The sequence below is a fragment of the Chlamydotis macqueenii genome, chromosome 1, assembly GCF_036417535.1.
Source record: "Chlamydotis macqueenii isolate bChlMac1 chromosome 1, bChlMac1.mat, whole genome shotgun sequence".
NCBI lineage: Eukaryota > Metazoa > Chordata > Aves > Otidiformes > Otididae > Chlamydotis > Chlamydotis macqueenii.
This window is the reverse complement of record NC_141556.1, coordinates 157,725,825-157,752,664: the sequence shown is the minus strand read 5'-3', so window position 1 is coordinate 157,752,664 and position 26,840 is coordinate 157,725,825. Positions and strand designations below refer to the sequence as shown.

The following is a 26,840-nucleotide window of genomic DNA, read 5'->3' as shown; positions in this document are numbered from 1 at the left end:
TCTTAGTGTTTCTTTACCTATTCAAGAATAGGACCAACAAATAAATCTTCTCCATTCTCCCTACATTCTTCTTATTTTACCAGGTTTTGCCTAATTTTAGCACCATTACATTAACAAGTACAATGTATCAGCTCATTTCTTCATTTTTTTTTTTATTTTGATGTGCAATACTAATACCCCAATAACAGCACTGAGATGCCAGAAGACTCCTCAATTGTAACTAGCACATTAAAGATAAAACACCAATTCCCAGTACTAGGTGTCCTAAACAACCAGTACTCAAATTTACAGAACAAAACAATTTTATAAGACCTAACTCATCAGAAACGTGAGCCAATACAAAATACAGACAGACCCACAGACAGAAGTAATAACGCTCAAGGTAGTCACCCCATGAGAGCCATCAACTTAGACCAGAAGGGAAGACTAGCCAGACTATAATTTTTTAATAAAAGCTTGTTCCATTGTCAACCTTGCTGGAAATAAAATACTCTATGAAATTAACATCTGAATTGCATAAAGCAATCTGCTAGAAGATTATGCCTGCTAATTTTGTTAAGCAATTTCAGTATCTCATTGGTAAAGTAGACAGCTTAGCTAAATGATAGCACAGTCATCTCCCAGGTCACTTCTGCCATGCTTATCTCTCAACATCTCAGGAACACCTCAGGATGAACAGCAAATCCTTCCAAGTGAAAAGCCTCCTCTGCCTCCCTGCTTGCCTTCAGGAATTTCTTTTTCTCTCTCTGACTACAACCTGTTCTCTGAAACCTTCCCTCCTACTTCTTTCCAGCTGCCTCTGTGGGAAAGCTAAATAAAAGAAGTGATATGACATTTGCTCTGGTAGTAATAAAATTTATCATCATTTGCTCTGGAAAGGAGCCCTGTAGTCTTGGGTCTGTCATTAGGTGAACCTTACGTCTCCTACTTTTCCTCACACTCTCTGACAAACAGCATAGCTGAAAGATGGTACAAAAGCAAAGAGACAAGCAAGTCCAGTAACAACCAGCTACTTGGCTATTCTATCATGGTCACTGGAGCCTGCATATGGTGGTGGTAAATAAAATACATCAACAAATCTAGCAAATCTTCAGATCACTCTGTGGGCTACTTTGTGGAGCCCTACAAATAAGCATGAAGGGGAGAGGTTGACAGTTATTGGCATTTAAAGGAATAGCATAAATGCACAAGAGGAAATAGAAGGAATAGAAGAAATCAAAATTTGGGAGTATAATTTTTCCCCCTCTGCTATGCTCATTATAATGCAAAAAGAGCAAGATAGAAGAGAGGGCACAGCTGAGCTAGAGAAACAAGAATGATGTCCCTCTGCCATTCCCTGACTCCACACAAACACCGCAGGGCACGGAGGTGGGAGTGGGACAGAAAAATTAAATCAGAGCTCAAGATCAAGCACCTTGCCTAACCTCTCTCTACCCCCTGCAAATGCAGACAAATATACACATACACACACAGAGAGGGGATGTATCTCCTACCTGGTCGCACGTACGCATGCATCCCTTACGTTTCTGGCTCAACTTCAAACTTTCACTATTTCCTTAAAAACTTACAATTTACAGGTCTGTTTAGCAGCAGAATGATGTGGAAAATCCAGCCCTGCCCTCAACAATACTTCCAACATTTTCCTCACACAGAAGAGAGAATGAAGAGATACAGCCTAATCAAGAAGATAAGCTGCCTCTGACTTCTCTTCTCAATTCTGTCTTCCCAAAATGAAACTATTTCTCAAACGTGCTCATGTGTCAAACATTAGCCCCCTTCTTCCTTCTTCAGAGCTTTGCAACTCCTCAGCTGCCCTTGGGACTGACTGAAGCAGGACCTCCGACAGACGACTCTCAGCCGTGCTACCCACTTAAAGTCCATCTTCCCTTCTGCGTGACAAAAAAAAGCATTTCATTATGCAACAACCAGCAACTTACATACTAGCCATCTTTTAATGCAATGTACTTCTGTAACTGTAAAATGATGATTCACACAGGAAATTGTAAATGATTGCTTAGATAAGACCATATTAATAACTAAAGAAAAACTGGTATATTTTAAAATGGGTGGTCACCTCAAAGTTAGCCCTCTGCAACAGTGAAAGTATCACCTCAAAATGAACCAATTTTTTTTTTTTTTTTTTAAATCTGTATTTAGGGGAAAAAAGAAACACTAAAGGGGATACACACACACAGCTTCTCATTTCTCTTTGTCATCTTTTCGTCATGAAAATGTCTTCACTCACAGTGAAGAAACTTGCTTAAAATACACTCACATAACTTGTAACAGCCAATGGAATTAGAATTGCTGTGTAAAGCTTTATAAATGGTTATAGTGGGTGTAATATTACTCTGTCATCACTGAGTTAAACAAGTTCAATTTGTAACTACTCATGTATTGTACCAAACTGCTCCATCATCAGATGCTTCCAAGTAACACATTACATAGTGCATAATTTATCTTTGTCACAACGTGTAATGTAATATTTACAGTAATTGTGTATCCTATGCTAGAAAACCTTGGGAAAAATCAAGGTTTGATTTGATGTTACAGCACACAAAACAAAGTTACTCTATTTATAACTGAAAAAAATGAAACACAGCTCTTGGTGGTTCTATGGATTAGAGGGTGATTCCACGTGAGTTACAGACACAAAACACACATAGTGTGTACAAAAAAAAAGCTATAACTGCTACAGAACCACTACTTCACCGCTTGAAATAATAATTTAAAAAATATTTTTAAGTGAATTTGTTGAGATTTTCAGATTATTTTAGGAATTACCAATGAAGATGTAAGGCTATTTCACTCATTAAAGAACAGTCTCAAATATATTTTTGAGGCACACTAGATTTCACCCAGCTTACTACTTCTCCTTTCATATTGTCACAGGAGGTTTTTAAAATGTAGTATTTACTATCTAACTTGATGTTTCTTACAGAAAGAAAATTAAAAACCACCAAAAAGTCTGTAAATAATCAAAACCAGAATTCTTATTGGGCTGTTCAGAGAAAGAATTAAAAAATGCAATGTCATGTCATTTGATTCAGTGACTTATGCCATGAAAAAACAAACAATCCTGGCTGTGAATTAAGAATAGAGACTTTCAAACAAACAAGGACCATTTCACTCACTTAAAATCCTGTAACAGAGTTTGCTGCAAAATAAGGGCAGGGGGGAGAACTGGGAAGAGTTAAAAAATAGCATTTTAAACCAAAACTGTTAAAGAAAATTTAAAACCAAAACAGAAACAAACATGAAAACATTACACAACACTCCCTTCCTCAAGTACAAAAAGCATCACGGGAAATAACCAATTCCACACGACAATAGAAAGGAATGTCTGAACAATCCTCCTGTATCAGCCAAATCACAGCAGAGCATCTCAGTTCAGCTGAGTGACACGTAATCCAGATTGTCCACTATTCAGAGCCACCAGGCACAGCCTTCATGTACAGTCAATGGAGGACAGAGGCGAACACCTTCTTATCAACACCCAACAGTAGATATGGGTACAGAACACGTAGGGAAGGGAGCTTCGCTGGTGTTACTACATTGCTGCTTTCTTGACGCACCACTCTATTGCTGCAGCTGGGTGCCAACACGGCCTGCAGCGAGATTGTATGGGTTACTACGCTGAAAGCCTGGATTTCATTTCCCTCTCCATCTGCTCATTAGCCAACCATTTTCAGAGCCATAAGTATTGCTTTAGTAGCTGACTCGGCTCCCTTGGATGTCTTAAAGATTCAGCAAATCTAAAAATGGCTGATCAGGATAAAGATTAACAGGATCCCCCTACCCGGAACGGCACCCACTGTTTCCAGGAAGTGCATAGGAAAAAAAAATCTTCACCGTGAGAACAATTAAACATTGGAACATGCTGCCCAGAACAAGGAACAAGTGCCAGCATGTCACTTGCTGGATATATTCAAGACTCAGCTTGACAGGACCCTGGATAACCCAATTAAGACCTTGCTTTGAGTAAGAGGTTGGTCCAGACCATCTCCATAGGTCTTTTCCAACCCAGACTTTTCTCTGGTTGTGTGCATCTAAGACAATCTCCTCAAGATGCCAGTTCCTTGGGGTAGACTCCAGTTCTACATCTAGTTCCACATACATGGACATGTGCTCGTGCTTGGAAGTACTCTGGCAGCCTTGAGAAGGTGAGGTGTGTTTCACGTTGCTGTGCTTCATCCAGCAGTGTTCTGCCCTCCCCGAGCATCCAGTGGATGCAATGGGTGGATTTGGATCCAAATGTTTCAAGGTGAAAGCTTTCACTCTGAAGCATCAAATATTGCCTGGAGATTGAATAGGGAGATTTGATAGGCAGACAGTCTCATCTAACATGACAAAACTTAGATTTATGATTGTCATTTGCAACTGTCCTTCAACAGAAAAAAGCCACAATGATGAAAGTTGGAATAGATAAGAGGGATGGACTTTTCAGAAAGAGGATTTTATCATTTGGCAATTAGCATTATTAAAAGCTAGAGAATTTATTTTATACTACAGACACCAGTAAGTTTATTGAAACAACAATCTTAGCATAGCTGTAAGAAAACAATATTTATATTAGTGGTGGAGAACACAATACTCTAAAATAAAATTTCACATTCAGCTTACTGCCTTAAAAAACCCACACAAATTTCATCATTTTCATGGAAATACAGCTGCACAGAAATGTTCTTATTCCCTTCCTCAGGCATTTGGATGTCATGAAGATTTTTTTCATCTTGACATCTTGTTTTATTCTCGCAAATTAAGACACAAGACAATATAGGCATAAAATAAAATAAAATAAAATAAAATAAAATAAAATTAAAAGATACTATTTAATTATAGCAGACTACCCTAAAAATGCAAGTTTCAACACAGAAAGGCACATTAGGGATGAGTTTCCCTCTCTACCTGAATACATAACATGATATCCAATATGTTGATTTCACTGCTATCCCAGTATATGTGTCATTTTACCCTGACATACACTAAAAATATCCTTCAATAATAGCTGCTTTCTTGAAGTAAAACAGTAAAGCAATCCTTGAAAGTGCTATTAGAAAGGGAAAAAAAATAATATTATCGAAAAGTAAAATTCTGTTCATCTAATTGGTCTGTATTTTGAAAGAGCAATTTCTAAATACATTATGAAAGTCAGTATGTTGTATATTTTTTCTTAGCAACTTTAAAGTTAAATTTTGATGACCATGGTAATTCACTAAGTATTAAATGAACACAAACTTCAATCCATTCCCCAAAATAATTTCTCACTAAAAATGTCTATGACCCATTGACTGGTTAGGAAAATGACCATTTTTATTTTAGAAATAACGCCTCTGTAAGTTCACTAAGTAATTTAAATGCCTTTGATTTTCTAATACTCTAATGCAAAAATGGTGCAAAAAGCCCCACTGTGTAATATGAGTCATTACTTTCCTGTAATAAAGACTCCAACAAAACCAGGCACAAGTAACCATAGAAACAGGTGCGTATATTCCAGTGCCATGGTCTGTAACCTTCCCTGGTCCACTGGCAGTAACACCCAACTAGCAGCGTGCTGCAGGCAACTTCATATTTCTTTTCCTCAGGATAATTAGTTGTGATTTTTTTTAATTTCCTGTGACTGGAAACAGCATCGGAGCATTCCACTAGCAACATGATCCCAGTAGGCTGGGAACAGATGTCCTTGTGATGGACACACGCACTTCGCAAAACAGCAAGAGACAAACACAGGAAAAAGGTGAGACAGAAGAATCAACTTTGGTAGACTGAATGTCTTATTCAAATAACAGATATAATAATATTTAAAATTATTAATCACAGCTGCCAACATCAAAATACTCCAGTATTTTTTAAATTAAATTTTAAGACAGTTTGAAATAATATACTTTTTGTGAACACGGAATAGCATGGGACCTGCGCTACACATCTAGGTTTCTAACAGCATTATACATAGTACAGAATTCTAACTTTTTAATACAGATTTGTAAAATAATTTGTCATAAGGACAAATAATTTTCACCTTATAACCCCAAGAAGTACAGTCAAAGGAGAAACTCAAATCTTCAGTCAACTGGATCTTTTAAATGTTTGCTCTGTGAGCTTTTTACTACCACAGGTAAGTAGTTTTCTCTTTTTATTTTTCCCTCCACATAATTACACCCTGTTTAGTCAAAGCATCTCGTAATTTTCTCATTCTTGCCACTGATTCCACTGGTTATGCCCCTGCCCTCTAGGTCGAAGTTCTCGCTCCTGTTTGTGACTGAGCTTTCACCACTGGGCATCATGAGCACATCAGAGCACGCTAACACGGAACGACAGGAGTCACGTACTCTGTTTTACAACCCGATCTTTGAAAACAACACAACTTCCTCATCGTTAACTCATTTATATTCCATGGGATATACAGTGTATCGTCACGGAGTGTAGTAATTTCAGAATTTTCATCTTCTGTTCTCAGTCTGTAACACAGCAGAAACTCCCTTGTCAAAGTTACTCAGAGCTGGTGAGCCAGCTGACACTGTTTCACCACAATTCAATTAATATTTCCATCATTTATCAGAAGGATTAAACTAATTTTGTAATTTCTCCATTCTTGTTAACCGAAGGTGGAATGTTTCACATTAAAAGCACTCAAAAGAAGGCAAACCAGATACTTCTAATAGGGTACAGTAAACAACAGTTCTGTAATCCATAACTCAGGACAACCCCTGGATGGGGGTTGGACTACATGATCTTTAAAGGCCCCTTCCAACCCAAACCATTCTATGATTCTATGACAAACTTCTGAATTAGGATGATTATGGAAGAAACTCATTCAAGCACAAACGATTTAATCCCATAAGCTTTAAAGAAGCAGCTGGCATCCAGTTGTCTGTACACCTTCTGTAGTCCCCACCTGTCCATTGACAACAAATTTATAATAATGAGTTAAGAGTAATCGCTGACTGTGAGATACCTAAAGGCTAGGTGTCCTTTTCAGTCACTGGAGAAAAACAAGCCAGATAAATTACCTTTTGGAAGAGCCTACTTTAGACCCAAACAACTAATTACAGACAATTGCAGACCTTCAAATTAGCACTGATGAATCCTACTAAAAGTGTTTCTGTTTCAACCTCAAGAATCTATTTTGTGCAAGCAAAGATAAAAACATGTCAGAATATGCAAAGGGACATCAGCTGCCACTGGAAACAGTTGCAGACCCCAGTTTAGATCATGGCAACCAGAGTATTTCATTACAGCATAAAAAAGCCCATCTCCATTTCACATTGCTTGCACTACAGGTGGAAAATTCCTTATATCGGCAGAGAGCTGAATGTACAGAGTTAAGCCCAGATGGCTCAGGTTAAGCCTCCAGCCTGCTCTGTGCTCAATTCTCTCCTCTGGAGCAGACAGGTAGCAACTACAGCAACCAAAGCACCTATCAGAAAAACAATGAGGAACATGTGCTCTCTGCACACTGCTAACGCTGCTTGGGAACACCGGATATGCTGAAAGCCACTGATTTCAGTTAACTGGCCTTTAGCACTGGACAGAAACCAAGGAAACATCTCCCATCTCTCTGTGATTGCGCTGGTAGAAGATGAAGCTCTGTTGCAGTACCTGCATGAATTCACCAGGCGAGTGCCTGAAAGCCCATGGTGCAACCCTTCACTGTAGCCCCTTGCAGGAGTACTGAAGTCAGTGAATAGGGCTCAGCGCTACTGAAATAAAGTCTGACAAATCTACTCACAACTACTTCAGTTAGTACAAAAGTTTTGCTGTGAATGTAATTGATTTAACAATGGGGGAAATGTCAAGGACCATTACTTCTGACTTTCTGTAATCTCCTTTGTTAGCTGACATGTGTCACAACTGCACAGTGAAAAGAAAGACATTTCTATTAAATTCAGTGCACTACTTGTGCTATATAAAAAAATAATTCTAATTTTCAGCATGATGATACTAAAATAAGTGTCAGCTAGGCTTCTTTAACAGACAGGAGAGAGAACTCTCACACTTTTTAATTTTAATGTTACTCTTCTAACAGAGGAACAGGATAAAACATACCTCCTTTTCACAACATTATTTCAATGTCGGTTTTCTAGTACTATCATGACTGTGATTAGAAGCCTCAATGAAGATGCAGTATAATGAAGATAATTTCACATACCTTCACAGTGTTCATGGAGTGAAACAACATCCATTCATCTATCATTCCCTAAAGGCTGAATTTTCACCTGAGACACTTGTTACTTGGTTCCTTTCTGTTGTAGTGGATGTGAATTCTTTCATATAATGGACACAGTTTCCTGAAAATTTCTCAGATTTTGGCACATTTTGCTCTTTGATTATGTTATTGTATGTAATGTCACTGAGGCAATTGTGTCTAATACAAGCGATGTACCTGAATTATTTCTCTATCTCCTTACTCCACCTCCTAATACAATGGCTGAAAGCAAAAACTAAGATAAGATACTTTTAAAGTAAAGTAACCTTATTTTTCTCACACCCCTGTGAGATGACCTTCAGAAGACATCCTATTAGAAAGCAGAAGGTAATTTTTGCATCACACTTGATTAAGATATACAAAGTCCTTCTGCCACAGGTTAGGCTCCCTCCTGTCTTTCTCATACTCATCTAATATCACATCTGTTGTAGCCTTGAGAGTTATCTTTCATTTCAGTAATTCCATCCCACCTCCTTTTCTCAATGAGAAGATCATTTTGGAAAGTTTCCTTGAATCAATGAACAGACCTATGTCAAGCACATACAGTCATGTTGGTAAGTGACATACGAGTGTGCATGTAAATGTGAGATTTGACTCTGAGGGACTGCGAGTCTTGTCAGTTAGGTTACAAGCTGACTCATGAACTATGTTGACAGACACAAACATTAGTTAATTCATGGTGCTCTCAGAAGCCCGCCAATCAATCAGTTATGCAGTAGTCATATGCAGTAATTGAGGGACCAACTTAAATCTTATGCAAGATACAATGAAGGAGATTGATCTGCTTTCATTTAAACAGACTTAATACTTCCTTGATGCAGCTGATTATAGCTGGGCTTTTTCAAATCAAGGAGCCCCAGACATGAAAGAAATCAGAACCAAAGAGTCACTAAACTCTATTTACATTCTGGGAAATAAAGATCATGCAAGCAAATCTAGGATCAATTGAAGAAAGTGGAATTCTGAACTGAAGAAATCATGAAAATACGAATGTCAAATTGAATTCAGTAATTTTTACCATTGCACTAAATTTATTACATTTTACACATGGGTACTCAGTGTGGTATTGTGCTGGCCAAAATTCCATTTATTTCTTGGGTGGCTGTAATTTCACTCACAAAAGGTAAGAAGTATATTATGGTTGCACACAATGTTAAACTTTTAGATTCTTTATACAAATATAAATCACCAGGAGCTGGCAGTAAAATAAAGATACTTTCCACCTAAATGTGGAAGCTTCAGTTCTATGATCCCAATGAATCAGGGGTTAGTCACTTACCTAGACCTTGCCTATGTCTGCAAATCTTCACACTCCAGGTATTCTGACAATCACCTTACCACATTTTTCCTGATAAGCTCCAAGTAACACATTATTTCTGATCTAATAAAATATTATTTAGAGCATAAAAAAGTGGTTGTCAAAGAAGTAAAGGTATTCTGTGAGAGGCTAGTTGATAACAAACCCATCACTGTTCACTGTATCAACATAAAAGAGATCCCTGACTTCTGCTAAATCACTGATACTACATTGTGTTGTTCAGTCACCTTGGTATCAGTGGAGCTTTGTGTTTCAGGATACGATGATTCAGCCTGTATCTGCTGAGCAGACATGCCTAAGCATAGCTGGGGAAAACATTGCACCATTAAGATGGTCTAACTTAATCCATTTCACCTTACATGAGAGAATAAAAACCAAAATTACATTAAGAAATCTATTGAAACACTCCTGAATTATTCACTGAACTGAATTAACTATGAGATTGGACATCACATTAGGACTGGGAGACTTCTAAGTCCATGACAGTGATGGTTATTGTTTGTTCTCTATTGCAAAAATAATTTACAATAGAAGTTTGATTTCATTCAATTAAAACATTCCTATTCCTAAAATCCACACTATTCTAATGTCATTAAATCTCATGTAAAATTTGTGTCAACACACAGCCTTTCCCCACATAACATGTTTTGATGTTCTCCCAAGTCAAATTCAAGAGGTCTCCTGGTCTTTACCTTTACTTTCAACTACCCCTGAAGTAGAGCTGAACTTTATATTTAATGTTTCTATGTGTGAGACAAAGAAATAATATATATGTGGTAATGCTAAAAGAACTCCACATTCACAATTTTATTAAAATGGCCTTTTTTATTTTACACAATCCACAGCTTTTTTTTTTTTATTGTGAAGAAGATCTGTGATATTTATCATTAATATTTTTAATTTTTTTCAATGACTTATAAAGAGATCCAAATTTTTAATTTCTAAAACATTAGGTCTTTTAAAGATGTATCTGTAACACAATTTAGTAGGCATCTGCTAACATGCACCATAAGCTATTCCTACAAAAATATTGATGTACCTAAGTCACATCATCCTTAATTCATGTGCTACTCAGAGTACAGAGTTTTCAATGTTTTGAAATCATTAAAATGTGTGATCTACATAGAAAGTCTGCAGAAAAAATATGTAACTATGAAAACCTGCATACCTAGGAACGCAATACTTTTTAAAAATAATATTGAAATATTGCTGTACTTATTACAGAGTATTTTCCTGACTGAAATCCATATGCCAAATTATTTGCTGATAAAAACCTAACAGGTTAAACACAAATCAAAATAGTAAGCCATGATAATTTCTCTTATAACTACTCACATCACTTCCTTGATGAAGTAATGAACACATAATTTTTATTGCCATCAAACTATTCAGTTGGAGGCCAGGCAGTTTTCATTAAAGTTATTCTCTAGTCAGTGATATTACATATTTACGGACTTCATCTATTTGAAACAGATTTAATACTGTATACACAGTATTTTCCTGAGCTACTCTATCATTTCACAGTAAGCTCTATCACAGGCCATCATTCTTCAATTTAGAACATAATTTAAGATTACAAGCATAAAAATGTGTCACAAGAAACAAACTGACTTGGTCTAATTCTCTGTCTCTATCTCATATAAAACTTCACAAACCATTACAAATTGTCTTACTGTTCGTACATACATTCTATACAACGCATCCAGCCAACACTAGGCAGATTGTCCTAGAATTTTGTACTTAAAAAGACCTCAATCTGTAACAAATTACAGCCTGTATTTCATTTTTCAGAGATGAGTTTCAAGGTAAAGACAGACATATTATTAGCATTAGTTCACTTGTTCATGGCAAGTAACAATAGCCTGCAATACCAAAAACCATAATATGATTATCATATCACAAGCCTTTCAATACTTTCTTCCCAGGTAATGCCTATATACTGAATACAATCCATTACACTGCACATTTATATCCATTTCAATTCTTCCCGAGAAGCCAATCTATCATAACACTTATTAGAAGCAAACAGTGAATGACAGCAATAGTAAGGAATATCAACCTGCTATTTTGAAAACAAAAGGACCTCAGACCCTGTAGTAGATATATCCTATACTGTCACCTTCTCGTTTCTTTAATAGTCATACTTGTGCTCATTGTCTAAACACATGTCAGTGTCTCTTTTCTTTGTAGGTGGTGGATATCTACATGATAATTCAAAAGTCCTCTGTATTGATTGTCTTCACAAATGGAACAAACAACAACCAAGACTCACAAGGCATAGGCAGCCCAAATTTTGAATAGATTTTACCAGCACAGTAACAATTATTCAGAAGGAAACATTAGTAATAAAAGGCACAATATCACAGCAATATTTCCGTTTAACTTTTCTTCTGGGGTAACAAAACACTTGGATGGATGTATCGCTTTATTTTGTCACTCAGTTTACACAGGGAAAAGGGAAACTTCTTATAGAAGGCTAGGATTTTCAGAAACTACTTTCCTTTTCTAAAATCCCCTGGGAACCAAAGGAATTAAATTTCTCATTTGTCCTCAGAAGGTGTTAATTAGACATGACTTAACATTTTCAAAATCTTCTTAGCTCAGCTATACTTACATTGTTACTAATTGGAACTTAAGTGGATGGTGCTTGCCTTCTCCATAAATTAGGTTTCTTGCTGGACTAAAATCTTGCATTAATCATGGTTCAAAAGTTTATTACCATTTCAATTCCTAAGGCCTTTACAGAAATACTGATTTATTTTAAAGTTCAGTAAAACCATATGGCAACACATTCATTAATTCTACATTCACTAGAAGCCTTCAATGCACTTAAATTAGGACTATAGTTCATAAACAAATTTCCTTATATAAAGATATTTCATACACAAACATCTTTAATAAATGCTAATAGGTTTCTAAACAGTGCCTTATTTTACTTTGATTTACACTATTTTTGGAAGTCCATGGATCATTATGTTCTTGGCAGACTTATATATTTAACCAATATTTTCCCTAGAATCAATAATCCCAAGAGTAAGTCAAATAGTTCACTAAAAAAGCATTATTCATTGAGTAGCATTCAAAGAAACAATTAGATAACATATTCAAAATACCTCTGATTTAACAGCTGAAAAAAGGCCAATCCAGTTCTAACACAGTTTTATAAAAGTTGCTACACATGACACAAGCCCATATTCTTTTCCTATAGTTCTCTCTTACTCACATGAATCGTGTGTAGCCACCAGGTTCAATGAAGCCATCCTTCCCCCTTTATTCAGCAATTATGAGACCACATCCACAAGCCTACTTTTGAGCCGAGTGCAGTTCTGGGCTTGCCAGTACCACAAGCACACAGACATAACAGAGCAAGTAAAGGACCACCAAAAAGGTCAGAGAACTGCAGCACATGATGCAGCAAGGAGCAGGCAAGAGACATGGGTCTGTTCAGCCTTCAGCAGAGAAGGCAAAGGGGACACCTTATTGCTGTCTACAACTACCTAATCAGAGGATACGGAGTAAAGGGAGTAAAACTCTTCTTGGAAGTGCACAGTGGTAAGACAAGACACAAGGGACACAAATTGGAACATGGAAAATTCTGATGAAGCAGGAGGAAAAAAAAAATTGCATGAGGTTGGTCAAGCCCTGGAACAGGCTCCATAGAGTGGTGGTTGATGTCTCAAGCCTGTCAGTGGTTAAGAGGCATTTGGACAACACCTTTAATAACAGGCTTTAACATTTGGTCAGCCCTGAAGTGGTCAGGACTAGATGACCAACATAAGTCCCTTCCAACTGTCCCTTCCAACTACGCTATGCTATTCCATTCCAGTCCATTCCATTCTATATCCACTAAAACACAATTTAAACAACACAGTGAAAGATGTTAGAATATGAAACAATGTATTATTCACAGCATCTAAGTGTCAACTGTGAGTGAAGTTGGTATTTCCATACATAAATGTTGAGAAATCAAGCTTTCTACAAAAGTCACACCGTTGGTCATCCCTCCCCCTCTCTGTTCTAATACCAATGTGCTCATTTCTTCTCAAACTCTGTACTGGCTGTAGTAGTAACTCGTTACTCCCACACTGTTCAAATGTACACAGTGGTCATAAATTCCCTGTTCATTAGCCTGTGTCCTCATCTTCACCTGCTCAATGGACATCCCTGAATAAGAGGGTACAAGTAGTGGCCAGAAATAGCACTTCACAAAGGATTATTTCGGCTTTACACAACATACAAGGATTTTCTCAGAATCATCTTATTTCAGTCCATTTTCTAAATATTAATATTAATGATACTTTAACTTTTGCTATTAGTATTCATTAAGTATGATGACATAATAGCTTAGTTTAGCAGCAAACAAAAAATGCTGTCTTTGAACTCAGGACAAACTGAAGAGCTAAGTACAACCTCAGATGTCTCTGGAGTCACCAGAGCTTTCAGGAGTGAAAGGAAAGGATAACATACTGATTATCTATTCTGTGCAATAGTGACATAACTGCATTGTCAAATAAGGCCTGAAGATGGATTTGTATCATTTTACAGAAGAATGGAAACAATCAGTAAAATAATGCTACAAAATAATAACTACTGAAAAAGTCTGTGGTTTTATGTTCTCTAATAGCATATCAACTTATACAAATTAGTCCAGCAACAACAGTAAACATAGGATAACAGAAACATTTGTTCACCAACATGCATTATATTAAAGAAAAAAAATTCAGTAAAGCAAGATAACTTTCTCATTTAGCTCACAGTAAGACATATGTTCTTATTTAAATAAAGTAACCACAAGACAACACATCTAGCCTTCTGAAATGAAAATCAAAGTTCTAAGTCCATATATGGATCTCTAGACATTCACAAAATATTCTTGCTAATGTCTAGGTAGCTTATTTTTCCTTTAATTCTTTATATTAACACAATGAAACTATCTGCTTCTTAGTAGGAAAACATTATTACAAATGTTGATATTACATTTTGAGGGGATTAAATATGCAGTAAAGCTGCATCTTTGCCAATCTGTCTTTTCAATTTATACGCCGTGGTGTTGCCAGAAGTTAAAAATAATGATAGAGGTGAGAAGTTAAAAAACAAAGATCAACTGTCACCAGCATATATTCAGATCACTTTCTTAAGCAAATGTTTAAATGCTTACCTTAACTATCCCACGGATATGCATTTTTGCTATCATCTCTGCAGTGTAAAGAAACATCAACAGAGTATCAAGAGCAAATGTCACATACTGGAGAGGAGGATAATGCTCAAAGGTCTTTGGAGTGTTCATACAAACAGAAATAACACTGATGATGGCACAGATTCGTAGTAGAGAGTGCACCCACTGGAAAAAAAAAAAAGCAAGACATTGTGAGATTGCTCTGATGTTCAAAAAAAGCTCAAATATTTACCCTCCATATCTTGTACGGGCACTTTTTATAAAAACATATTTGTAGTTTTCTATCATGACTCACATATTAAAGGTCTTCATCCAAAAATAAGCACTCTGGACTTTATTTTTAATATATATACATACATATGTATATGTTTATATACACATACATAATTTTACTAGTTAATTTGGAAGTTTGTATAATTCAGAAAACAAAAATTAAGAGCCAGGAAACCGAGAATTAGGATTCCATCACTTCTACTTTGTGGCTTTTGTAATACAATTTCCTTTCAGATGACAACTTGTCACATTTATGTGCAGATAAGACAATAAACGGAATTAGCTGATGTTATAAATTGGATGAATACATTAAATGAAAATATCTGCGGAAAATTTTAGTTCCACATTTAGATGAACTGATTTTTAAATCAGTTTACAATTCCAAAACCTAAATGAGAGGCATGGGGATTAAAAGCATCATTCTGTTTATGAAAAGAATAAATATAAAAGACCCCATGTCACAGAAAGCTACTTCTTAACATCAGGATTCACTGCTGTTCCTAACAAGTTTTGTTGCTATAAAAGAACAGTTCATTTCTATGACTACTTAGGTTTCAGTCCCACTACAATCAATATTAATAAGGCTGATATTCCATGCCAGTCACAGCGGGAGGTCTAATGGAAAAGCAGAATGTATCAATACAGGGGTTTAAAGCTGGATTTTTTTTCTTTTAAGTCAAAACACCATTGAAACATCTTGAAGCCAGACAAGCTTAATGAATCAGAGTTGGTAAGGTCGTACAAGAAGAACAAAACGACACTTCAGCATGAAAAAAATTCTTCCAACAAAAACCACTTAACTAAAGTGTATATATAGCAAAAGTCAGGTACTGTGTGCAAGAAATACCGGTAAATAATCCAGCACATATTTCTGCAATGACATTTTGAGCTTATTACAGCAGTCAATATGAACATTTAAGATTATTTAGCATAAATTAACATATAGGCATTGTCTTGTAAGTAATTTAAAACCAGTAACTACAGAAAGAGATACTTACTGGTTTATTAATCCACAGAATATCTGCATTGTCTGACAAAGATTCATCAGGGCCAAAATCTGTAACTGGCTGGGCTTCCACCCTTGAACTTTGTTTCCTTTTCAGCATCCTGAAGTTAAGTTTTGTTATCTATAACCATGAAACCACCTTGAGGAGCAAAACAGAGAATACATTAATTCACTAAAACCATTTTATGATGCATTTTGAATAGTTTTATAAATAACCTGAAGTGTTTTGTTTTCATGCAAACTGCTTTTGTACTTACTGATTAACAGGATCTTCATTTTATTAAAAAGCTTTGCCTATATAAATCACTGACATGACTCTCATTATTTTACAAAGATTAACATAAAGGTATGCAATGCAAACAATTACCAGAAACTTAGCAATGCTGGCAGAAAATTTACACCAATATGCAAAGAATGCTATTGCTGTGAACTTAAACCCAGAGTAATCATTGGATGGATTTGACCTGGAGCCATTTAATTTAATGGTGCCATTTCCATTTATTACACTAGGCTAAGATAAAGCCCAACAAGCCAAAGGCAAACAGGGGATGTTAAGCAGCCAACAGATGTTAATGTTCTCTACTGAACTCAGAAAAGCCTTTTTGCTATATACTACTATTAACACGTATTTTTCTAATGCTTTTTTGATGTTAGCAATTATCTACCCAACAGCCTGACAGTTGGCTGTGTCTGGGGCTTGTGTTGGCAGATGGAAGCACTGAGGAAAATGTGCCATTTCCACAAGGTCAGGCCAAGTCTGGACACTCCTGCATAAGTGGCACTGACAGAGCCTTCTGTGTGCTCAGCGACGTGAGCCACAACTATTGGACACACCAAAAGAGCAGAAAGGTGGCCTGGATCTTACTATTGACTTTCCTGCAGACACAGTCCACAGATCCCTACAAGATGAGAGGGGACACTCTCCCAAGGAGTAACAGTCTGCCCAGCAAGGAGCAACGCGGTTTGCACAAGAGCTGTCATTCATGAAATACAATCCTTTAGGGAATTTGTTTCAGGAAAGCGAAGGGGAAGGAGAAAGCTAGATCTTGGGACCTTGTTCTGTACCTTTGCTCTGGATCAAATGTGGTTTGTAGGTGACACTAAACTTTTGAAAAATTTATCAAAAGTAGTGTAAAAAAGAATCATGGAATGGTTTGGGTTGGAAGGGATCTTTAAAGATCACGTAATACAACTCCTCTTCCAATAGGTGGGGACATCTTTCACTAGGATTGTTTTGCTCAAAGCCCTGTCCAATCTGACCTTGAATACTTTCAATGATGGGGCATCCACATCTTCTCTGGTCAGCCTGTTCCAGTGTCTCACTATCCTTCCTTACATCCAACCTAAATCTTTCCTCTTTCAGTTTAAAACTGTTGCCCCCTCCTCCTGTCACTACAGGCCCTGGTAATTACAGGCCCAAGTATCAGAGCGATGACAGCAACATGAATGCAAGAGGTACTGTCCTTGACTAGGTGGAGGAAACAGCAGGCTCAGGGCTGTGGAAGTATCCATGCACTTGGTCCCAGCTGGCCTTTCACCACACAGACCGCTACTTCATGGCCTAACACTATACACCTATACATCCTTGGCTGTCTCTTCTTTTAGCTGTTATGGCAAACATAACCTATTCATCTTCCTTCAAGTCCCCCAGAGTCTACGCTGTCTTCTCTCTTTCAGATTCAAGAGGTCAGCTCCTGTCTCTGTAATTCCCTTGCTACATTTTCAGAAGGGCGCCTGTGTGGTTTCTCCATTCAAGATGAGCTCTGTATGTGAGCTCCTTGCAAGCTTCTACAAAGTTTTGTCAGTACCTTTTTTCTCATTTGTCAGTAAACTAAAATGCTTGATCACGATGACTGTGGCGTCAGTATGACTTTATGTTTTCCTGCCTATAAGCACCTACCCCATATCTCCTGTCTAATACTTAAAAATCAAGTCTGAACCACTGGTCTATCTTCATATAGTCCATAAAGCAACAGGGTCAAGGCCTTGGACTAATGCTCCCAGCTGGAGGAGCTGCCATTATACAATATTTTTTTTTTTTTTAAATAAACAGAAATTATATAAAGGCACAAAATAAGGGGACAACTTCTGACACTTGTCAGTCACAGCAACCTTAGTACAACAGAAACTGGTAAGCTGTCCCTAAAAATATGCAAATATTGTAAAATGAACATTATAAATGAATAACCCTTCTCTAACAAATGAAGACTGAAATAATACCCATACAAGTTGTATGTTCTCTTAATCCTCATGCTCAAGCTTCATGCTCCAACTTCTTTCTCATAACTGAATTCACTACTTCCCCCTCTTCAGGAATTTTCCCTGCTTTCTCCTATTTATTTCTAAGCCTAATGTGTTGACCTACTTTTTCTACTTGGACCAAAGCATAACGAGAAACGCTTGAAGCCTCAGAGATGTTGGTGTATTTTTGAGGTTATGAAGCCTTAAAATGGCTACATTTAGCACAGTGATAAGAAGTTTACTGCAACGTCTTGGGAGCTGCGTTTCTCAAGACCTTAGAGAAAAAAAAACCACTTTCTAAAATGTTTCTTGCAAACATGTTCCTTTGGAAACTGTAAGCTAATCAGTGAATTAACAAAATAATAATTTTATGTTTACGATTCCTGCTAATGGCTATGACAATGCTCCTAGTAAACTTTTAAGAAAATATGTACCAATAAACAGAGGATCAATAAGTACAATCAATAACTATGAGAAACTGCTCAGGATATGAAACACTGACAAGCCACTACTGTTGTTTTTTTTTTAAATAAATGACACTCTAAATAACAAGCTATGTCCGTTTGGGGAATAAAGTAGATAATTATCAACTGGCTATTAGACAGGCTCTCTTATTTTTATGCTTTTCTCAGTAATGCTTATTTATACATCTGATGTGTAGGAAGATTAGTCATAACCTTCTAATGAAATTTCCATTTACCCTTTACTTTTTTTTTTAATTGATCTGAGCACAGAAAATATCATGAACTTTAGATGCCCATAATGTTGTTTAGATATCCGTAATGTTTAGATGTCCATAAAGTTCACATACTTAAATGTTGTGACTAAAGAGATCAGAATTTTTACTTTTAAGAGGTGGCCTTGAATAAACAAATCAACATGTACAAATCCAACAGAAGGGAGGAAACGCTTCTGGAACATAAGAACCAGCTCGTTTACTTCTCTGCTTGAAATGAGCAGAAATGTCCACAAAAAAAAAAAAAAAAGTGCAGAATAAAGACCATAAGCCAAGAATCTTCTGGAAATTGTCCTCTGCAAGATTATTTTAAGTACAGCACAGTTAGTCTCAAGCTTTTATGCAATTTTCTGTAGTTTTTCTAACTACTTTTATTTTTCCAGGGAATACACAGGCTTTCACATGTCTGTCAGAGTAGAGCAACAAAAAGCCTGGTGCAGCCTCAGGACTCTACCACGTGTGTAAAGAATCTTAATCTTTGGACTACAATCCCTTTTGCACCTGTTTGTGCAAGGGGGAACCAGCTGAAAGATGAAGAGGAGGAAGGGAGCTGTGCATGAACTCCTTCCAGCGTGTGACACACAGTGAGCACCACACCGAGCTGTGCTAATGGGGAGGCTGTAGTCCTCCCTAACCCCGACTACAAATCCACCCCTGCAGTTCCCGCATTGATTCTGACACACATCATTAGATGTTTCTTTGATCACAATCTGTTATTAACATGAAAGGCATTTCTAGCTCCAGAGCTTTTAAGAAATATTGGGTGCAAGGCAAAGACACGTTTTGTGACAGGAAAATATCACGAAGTTTTGGAGGTACATCCACTTCACACTTCTTTGGAGTATTTTCTTTACAGTAGCAATGAAAATCTGCAGCGCAGGTGTCAAACCTCTCAGGAAGGAATGTAGTGTCTCTGCTTTTAAATCTCTCCTCTATTTTTAGAAGCAAAGACAAACTAAAGGAAGAAAACTAAATAGAAAATTACTCACACACTGAGCCCTTTCAAATCCATTTCGTCAGTCTTTTCTTTTCCTCTCTCTCCCTGAACTTGAAGGGATGTTCAGCAACTACTACACTGTTTAAATCACCACCAATCACTAAATTTGCAGCTTCTGCTGAAATTAAAATATGCTAGCACAATAGTTAGTTAACTTAAAATCCACTGAAGTCTTAAAAAGTCTGAAGAAGGTCTAACCCCAGTTTGTGATATCCACACTAACCACAAGACACTCCTGCTGATAGAAGTCTGCGGTTCCTACAAAAAACAAAAGACAAATTTTAAAAAGTAGCTGATCCTACACAGCATCAAAAGCTGAGAAATCTGTGTCTTGTTTATAAAGCAAGATCACTGTACACAGCATAATCTGCTCAAGAAATCTCTTATCACAAAGTCAGGAAAACATGCTTATAAATGCTCTGATAGACAAAGACAACAGTTGAAAAATAACTTCACAGGAAAATAAAGCAGATATTTCTACCTACGCCTTATGGAGAGAGTTTAAAAATCAGATAAATCCTTAGAATCAGCAATTTCTGGCTTCCAACATACTTCTTTCTCACTGCCTACTGACTTTGTCACCTGCGATCATGTGAGCACTGCCTGCAGGTCCTCCCAGGGCTGGCCACCTACAAGCACTCTCTTCAACACCAATTCTCTTTTCTGTGAAAATGTCAACTCCCCTTCCAACTTTTCGCAGAGCTGGGACACACGAAGTGGTACATACAGTTCTAAGAGAATAATTATATTTGAAACTTTTACTACCTGTTAAAGCTAAAATGGGTGATAGGAAGGTGATGTGAACAGCCATACACACAGCATGACAACAAAACCCCGTTTCCATATCCTACATTAAAAATAATCCCCAAACTACAGGCTACCTTAAAGAAGAAATGGCTTTTAACTGTAGTGAGCATTATATGGTTATAAGAAAAATGTAAGTTCTCATTCTTTCATCTCAATTGCCTTCTCCTTTCCCTCTTAGTAAATTGTTGCTGTTTCTCAATTGCCTGCTCCGTCCATCCCCACCTTCTTCCATCCCTGCTTCTGGGTGCAGGGACAGGTGAACAGCATTTCAGTATTTTTTTTCAGTTTCCAGTTTCAGTTTGAAGTGAGCAAGTTATATACGTAACAGTACAGACACACTTAATTTTAGAAGGGTAAAGACAGAATTCCAATGGATACAATCACATGGCACATGCCACTAGGGATGTTATTAACTCATAACTAGTTTCAAGGAAAAACTTACTTCCGTATTTTTTCTCTCTGTATGGTATTGTTATTGCATCTGATATAATGTCCTAAAAGATCTCTTTATTATTTTGAGCACAGTATACTGCTAATAGCTGACCAAACTTCAATATTTATTAAAACCAAACAGGATTCTTCACAAAGAAGGTATACTGAAGGAAATATCCTAAAAATCAGTTTTATTCACATTTTCAAATAATTTGGATACAGACAGGAAAGAACAGCTGGTGACATCTTGTACTTACTAACAGGACTTCAGACCAAAAATACTGGACTGGGGTTCACGGATTGAGAAAGGTTTAACAATTGCTTAAGGCCGCCAATGTAGGAACATCTGGTCTGAAAATAGACAAGTGTCCAGACTGTAGCTCTTTGCTCCCAACACACCTGCTGTGTCTTGTCTTATTATCAGCTAAGGACAATGCTCAAACAATATTTATTTCTTCAGTATAAGTTCTTCCTCTCAGACCTAGCCAAAATAATTCAGACCTACTCAGCAGACAGAATCAAATATCACATTATATACAAAAGCAGATCTCATGTGAGCCAGACATACAGCCTACCGCTACTATCACATAATGTCAAATCACGAGTCCTTTTTACTATAAACCTTCTAATATCCAGAAGATACAATTCTGAAGAAACTATACATGCATACACACGGTGCCATGATGCAGATAGATAATGAACAGATTAGTCTCCGTCCAACATGTTGGCTGTCGGCATGACTGCACAACAGGATGGCTTTCAAAGGCCTAATTTAAATACAGACATTACCATTTAGACATTACCATTACTATGTCAGAATGGCTGCTAAAATGTTATGATGGCCATTGAATGCACAGTAATTATATGTAGAGAATATACCAACAGCAATGTATTCCCTTTATGAATGCATAGCACGGTTTAACAGCTAGAATACTTCAAAAGTGGGCAACCTACCCACCGCGTGTTGCCCTAGGACTAGTCTACTCTAGTGTAGTCTATATGAAGATCCTTAAAAGCCCATAGCTGGTGAAGATGTGCAGTGATGTGCTTGATAAGAATCATGCTGGAAAAAAACATGAGAGCGGTGTTCTGGGATCTGCTTTCATGGTACGCTCATCTCCAGGTGGAAACTGTGTTGTAGTCCTCTGTGAAAGCAAGGGTGCAGGTAGCAGCAGGTCATTCTTTGAGAGGATTCACAGAGCAACTGGTCCCTCTCTAAAATACCCCACATTCAGTAACCTGCTAATAATACTGCAGATCTATTTATCAGGGTTTTAAAGAAAGGGCTAAGGGCATCCTTCCCAGAATGATGCAGGGGTGGAAAGGAGCTTCTCTGTAGGCAGATGGCTGGCAGCGTGCCTGCTTAAGTGATTATTTTAATGTTGCTGGGATTTTGTTGCACCACTAATTACATGTTAGTGTGCCTAGAACCTTGTATACACATATTTTCATAATTTAAATTGAAATACATTAAAATTTAAATAAACAGTGGTTATATTCTTTTAGCATTGTTACAATTCTTGCTAAAATAATTATTTAAGAAATTTGAATATTCTAGATCATCTTCCCTTCCCAAATTCTTCCCTTTCCATTATTTACATAATTGCCAACAAAACATTTAATACTGTATCTTTTACACTTGAAATCCTGAAAACAAAATTAGGACTCTTCCTTTCTATCCTCTTATCTTTCCTTTAAAACAAACAAATTGACATGTGACACACATTCTCATTGCTGCAGGGCAGTTCCTAGGAGTCGCAGCCATAACCTTTGGAACTGTACTACCATCTTCATAAACACAACGATTCAATGTAATGCCCCAGGAAGAAAAGGCCAAACTCAAAGGCTTTATTTTGGGGGGAAAAAAAAAAAAAAAAAAAAAAAAAAAGGGAAAACTGAGATCATAGAACCATAAGCTAACTCAGGAGGTCTCTAGTCCAATCTCCTTCTCAAGTAGCGTCAGCTCTGGTGTCACACCAGGCTACTGCAGTTTACTCAGGTAACTCCAGTCTGGTCTTGAAAACTTCCAATGATGGAGACTGTACAATTTCTCTGAGCATCTTGTTCCACTGCTTGACTGTCCTCATGGTGGGAAAAAAAAAAAAAAAAGATATGAAAGATGAAAATATTACAAAAAATAGAAAAGGGAAAAAATAAAAAGAAATTACCTAGTAGAACCAATACAATTTGCAACCATAGTCTAGGAGTGGTATCTCTCAAGCAAGACATTTATCAGTACTTAACTGAGACAGGAAACTTCAAATGAAATAAAAGAGGCTACAGAGGTAAAGAAAGGGAGAACAGAAAAAGATGGAAACAGAAATAAAATATGATTCAACTCATAATGCTCATGTTAGGCTGACTTTGCTCTTTACCTCCAAAAAGATTTCATGCTCCTCAGAAGCCAATAACAGTTTGTTGTGGTTTTGTTTAGTGAGGGGGGCCTAAGGTGGTAGCTTCTGTAGGAAACTGCTAGAAGTCGCTCCCCTTTATTCAGTGGACTCGGCCAGGCCTAGGGCGGACCTGCTGCTGGCCAAGGCTGAGCCAATTGGTAGCAGAATGTTCCGTGATAATTGCCTCTGCAATAACATATTTAAGAAGGGGAAAAAGAGATTAAAAAAAGAAGAGAAGATGTGAAGAAGCTGAGTGGGGGCAGAGGCACAGAGCGGGAGGCACAGGCCTCGTGGGCCTTGCAGGCCTCACCCTCTGACTCAGCCCGACCCGGCTGCAAGTGGTGGAGAGGAGATGAGCTGGATGATGTGAAGAGATTCTGAGAGGCATCTGCCAGCTTGTTGTGAAGATCTTTTCTTGTTAAAGGAACGGCTGCAGACACTAGGTCAGTTCAGAAGGAGGGGGAGGAGCAATGCGGCTCCTGGCCAAGATTCACCTGCAACCTGTGGTGATGACCATGGTGGAGCAGGTTGTCCCCCTGCAGCCCAGCTCAGCTCCTCTGCAGAGGAGCAGAGATCCACTTGGAGCCCATGAAGGACCCCACACTGGGGGAGGTGGAGGCCTGAAGGCGGCTGTGGCCCGTGGAGGGCCCGCTGGGGCAGCTGTTCTGGAAGGACTGCACCCCGTGGAAGAGATGACCCATGCCGGAGCAGTTTCACAAAGGACTGTGGCATGTGGGTGGGACCCCACAACAGAGCAGGGGAGGAATGTGAGGAGTTCTTCCCCCGACCATGAAGCAGCGGCGTAAAACAACACGTGATGAACTGACCACAACCCCCATTCCCTCTTCCCCCCTGTGCCGCTCGAGGGGGGGAAGGTAGTAGAGATAATGTTAAGCTTGGGAACAGGGAGGGGTGGGGGGAGGTTATCTTGTTTCCTGTCTCATTCTCCTGCTGTTTTTAGTAATAAATGAATACTTTTCCCCAAGTCGAGTCTGCTTTGCCCATTAACGGTAACTTTAAGGATTTCTCCCCATCCTTATCTCAAACCTCGAGCCATTTTTCTTATATTATCTCCCCCTATTCTCTCGGAGGGTGGGGGGAGTGAGAGAGAGACTGCATAGTCTGGTCCCAGTCGGGGCTGAACTACGACACAGTTCTATCTCATGAGATGCTCATGCCTTAAGACGCCATTCTTATATGTGAAAATCCGAGACTCTCCACCTCTTCCAGAGCTTGGTCCAGCAGCCCATTACTCCCTACAACACAGCTTGATACTGCTGATCTCCTGTGCTGAAAATTTAAGACCTGAAACTTCTGTGACTCAAGATGTGGGTTTCAAAGAATGCCACAGAAATCTACATAGTGTTCACAGTACCAACAATGTCCAGAAGCTGGAAATAAGTCAAAACAGAGTAACTTGTATTTCCAAGAGGTACAGCTTAAATGGGAATAAACTGTGATAGACCAAATTTCAGATTAAAATAAAACAGACCCACCACACAAAAAGACTACGGGTCTACATTTCTAAAGCACAAATGACATGTTGATTGTTATGGCTTTAAAATTTCATTTTAAAACACAGTGCCGAGCTCAAACGGTTAAACAGAAATTCCCCCAACTGTTCCTAAATGTCCCCAAAGGTATATGCATGAACTTGCAGAGTGCTCGAGTCTTCTAACAGCCAGAAAGATCAACTCAAGGAAATGTAATTTTTTTTTTTCTCTGTCCATTAAAGTTTCTTAACTTTGTGACTTATGCAGCAGAACTTAGCTCATTGTTAGTATGTATTGCTTCTCTGTTGGTGACTTACAGGGCAGGTGTGATGTGGCTGCTGTGAAAGGAAATAAGGAAAGACAAGGGCAATGAAATGAAATAGGAAATTGAAGATGCTTAAGACAAAACCAAAAGACTCAAATAGCATTTAGCTACTATCTTCTACTGTGAATATTTCCTTTATGAGTGACTCAGAATGCAACAGTGGGTAACTGACCAAATCATAGCTGACTTAAAAGCTACATCTGCATGCAAAGGCCATCAGAAAGCTCCATCCTTCCTAGAAACGTGTCTCTGAAGATAGCAGGAGTGCTAAAATAAAAAGATGTCAACAACAACAACAAAAAAACTGTTAGGCACCTCACTCTCCACTCAACAAACAGCGTTGAGATCCCTCAAACTGCAGGTTAAGAGACTGAGCCTCAGGCCTAGGAGCACCTCTTTCTCCAACCACCCCAACCCTGTAACCACCAGCCCCCTTTGATCCCGGCCAAAGCTCCCCTCCGAGAAGCAGCTCCCCACAGCGCGCCCCGGCCCCATCCACAGCCGCCCCGTTACATCAGTGGACCCCCGGCCTACGATAAAGCCAAGAGGCCCGGTCGCCCCACGGCCCTGCTCCGCCTCAGCAGCGAAGCGAGGCACTGAGGGACGTGGAGGTGAGCGGGGGCCGGCGGCGGCAGGCCCCGAGGAGCCCCCTCCCACCGCAGGGGAAGGACGGGTTGGGGAGGGCGATGAGGAGGGCGCCGCCGCCCCTGCGGCCCCCCTACCCTCCCCTCCCGGCTTCCCACGGAGCCGGCCAGGCCTCTCCCCGCCTCCCCCACCCCATCCCAGGAGCCGCCAGCGTTCCCGGGAAAGCCACCGTGGCGGCGGCGACGGAGGGGCCGGGGAAGGGAGCGGGGAGGAGCCGGGGCCCACCGCGTAGCAAGCCGCGCCCGGACGCCTCCGACCTACCGCCAGCATCTCCCTTCATGGCGCGTTCGGGAGGGGCCGAGCCCGGCCCCCGGGAGGGTGTGAGGTGTTAAGGGTTGTGTGCCTGCCTTGTACCCCGTCCTCCCCGCGCTGGATCGGGGCGGCGGGGCCCGCCCGGCGGCGGCGGCGGCCGTCCTCGGTCTCACGGCAACGGCGGCGGGCGGGGGGGCGGTGGGCAGGCGGGGCGGGCGGCGGGGAGGGAGCAGGTGAGGAGGAGACGGTACCGACCGCGCACACGGGCGGTAAAAGAAAAACAACCCCAAACCAAACCAACCGCCGCTCCCGAGTTGCTAAAGCCTCTCGGTTGAGAAGCAAAGACGGCTTAACGGCTCGGGAGCCTGGGGTGATCCCGCGGCCGCCGGTGGTCCCGTCACGCAAAACGGCCCCTTGCAAGGTGTCCGCTGCGCCCCGGAACACGCAAGTGGGGCGCGAAGTGGGGAAAAGCCCACCGAGGGGGGGGTCAGAGCACCACCGGGGGTCACCCCCTCTGAGGCTGAGCGGGCACAGCCGCTG

General features: G+C 39.2%; 1 protein-coding gene across 1 annotated transcript in view; it reads right to left on the bottom strand.

Annotated features, from left to right (window-relative positions):
• The window catches only part of NALCN (sodium leak channel, non-selective), a 238,139-nt gene extending 211,698 nt beyond the window's left edge, over nucleotides 1–26,441 (bottom strand). Inside the window, exons 1-3 of the mRNA XM_086741316.1 lie at nucleotides 26,310–26,441; nucleotides 15,972–16,118; nucleotides 14,683–14,865 (exon numbers count right to left, since the gene is read on the bottom strand). Of these exons, the coding sequence (XP_086597442.1) occupies nucleotides 14,683–14,865; nucleotides 15,972–16,079 (291 nt within the window). The 5' untranslated portion in view covers nucleotides 16,080–16,118; nucleotides 26,310–26,441. The remainder of the gene's footprint in view (nucleotides 1–14,682; nucleotides 14,866–15,971; nucleotides 16,119–26,309) is intronic.
• Between the last annotated feature and the right edge of the window lie 399 nt (nucleotides 26,442–26,840).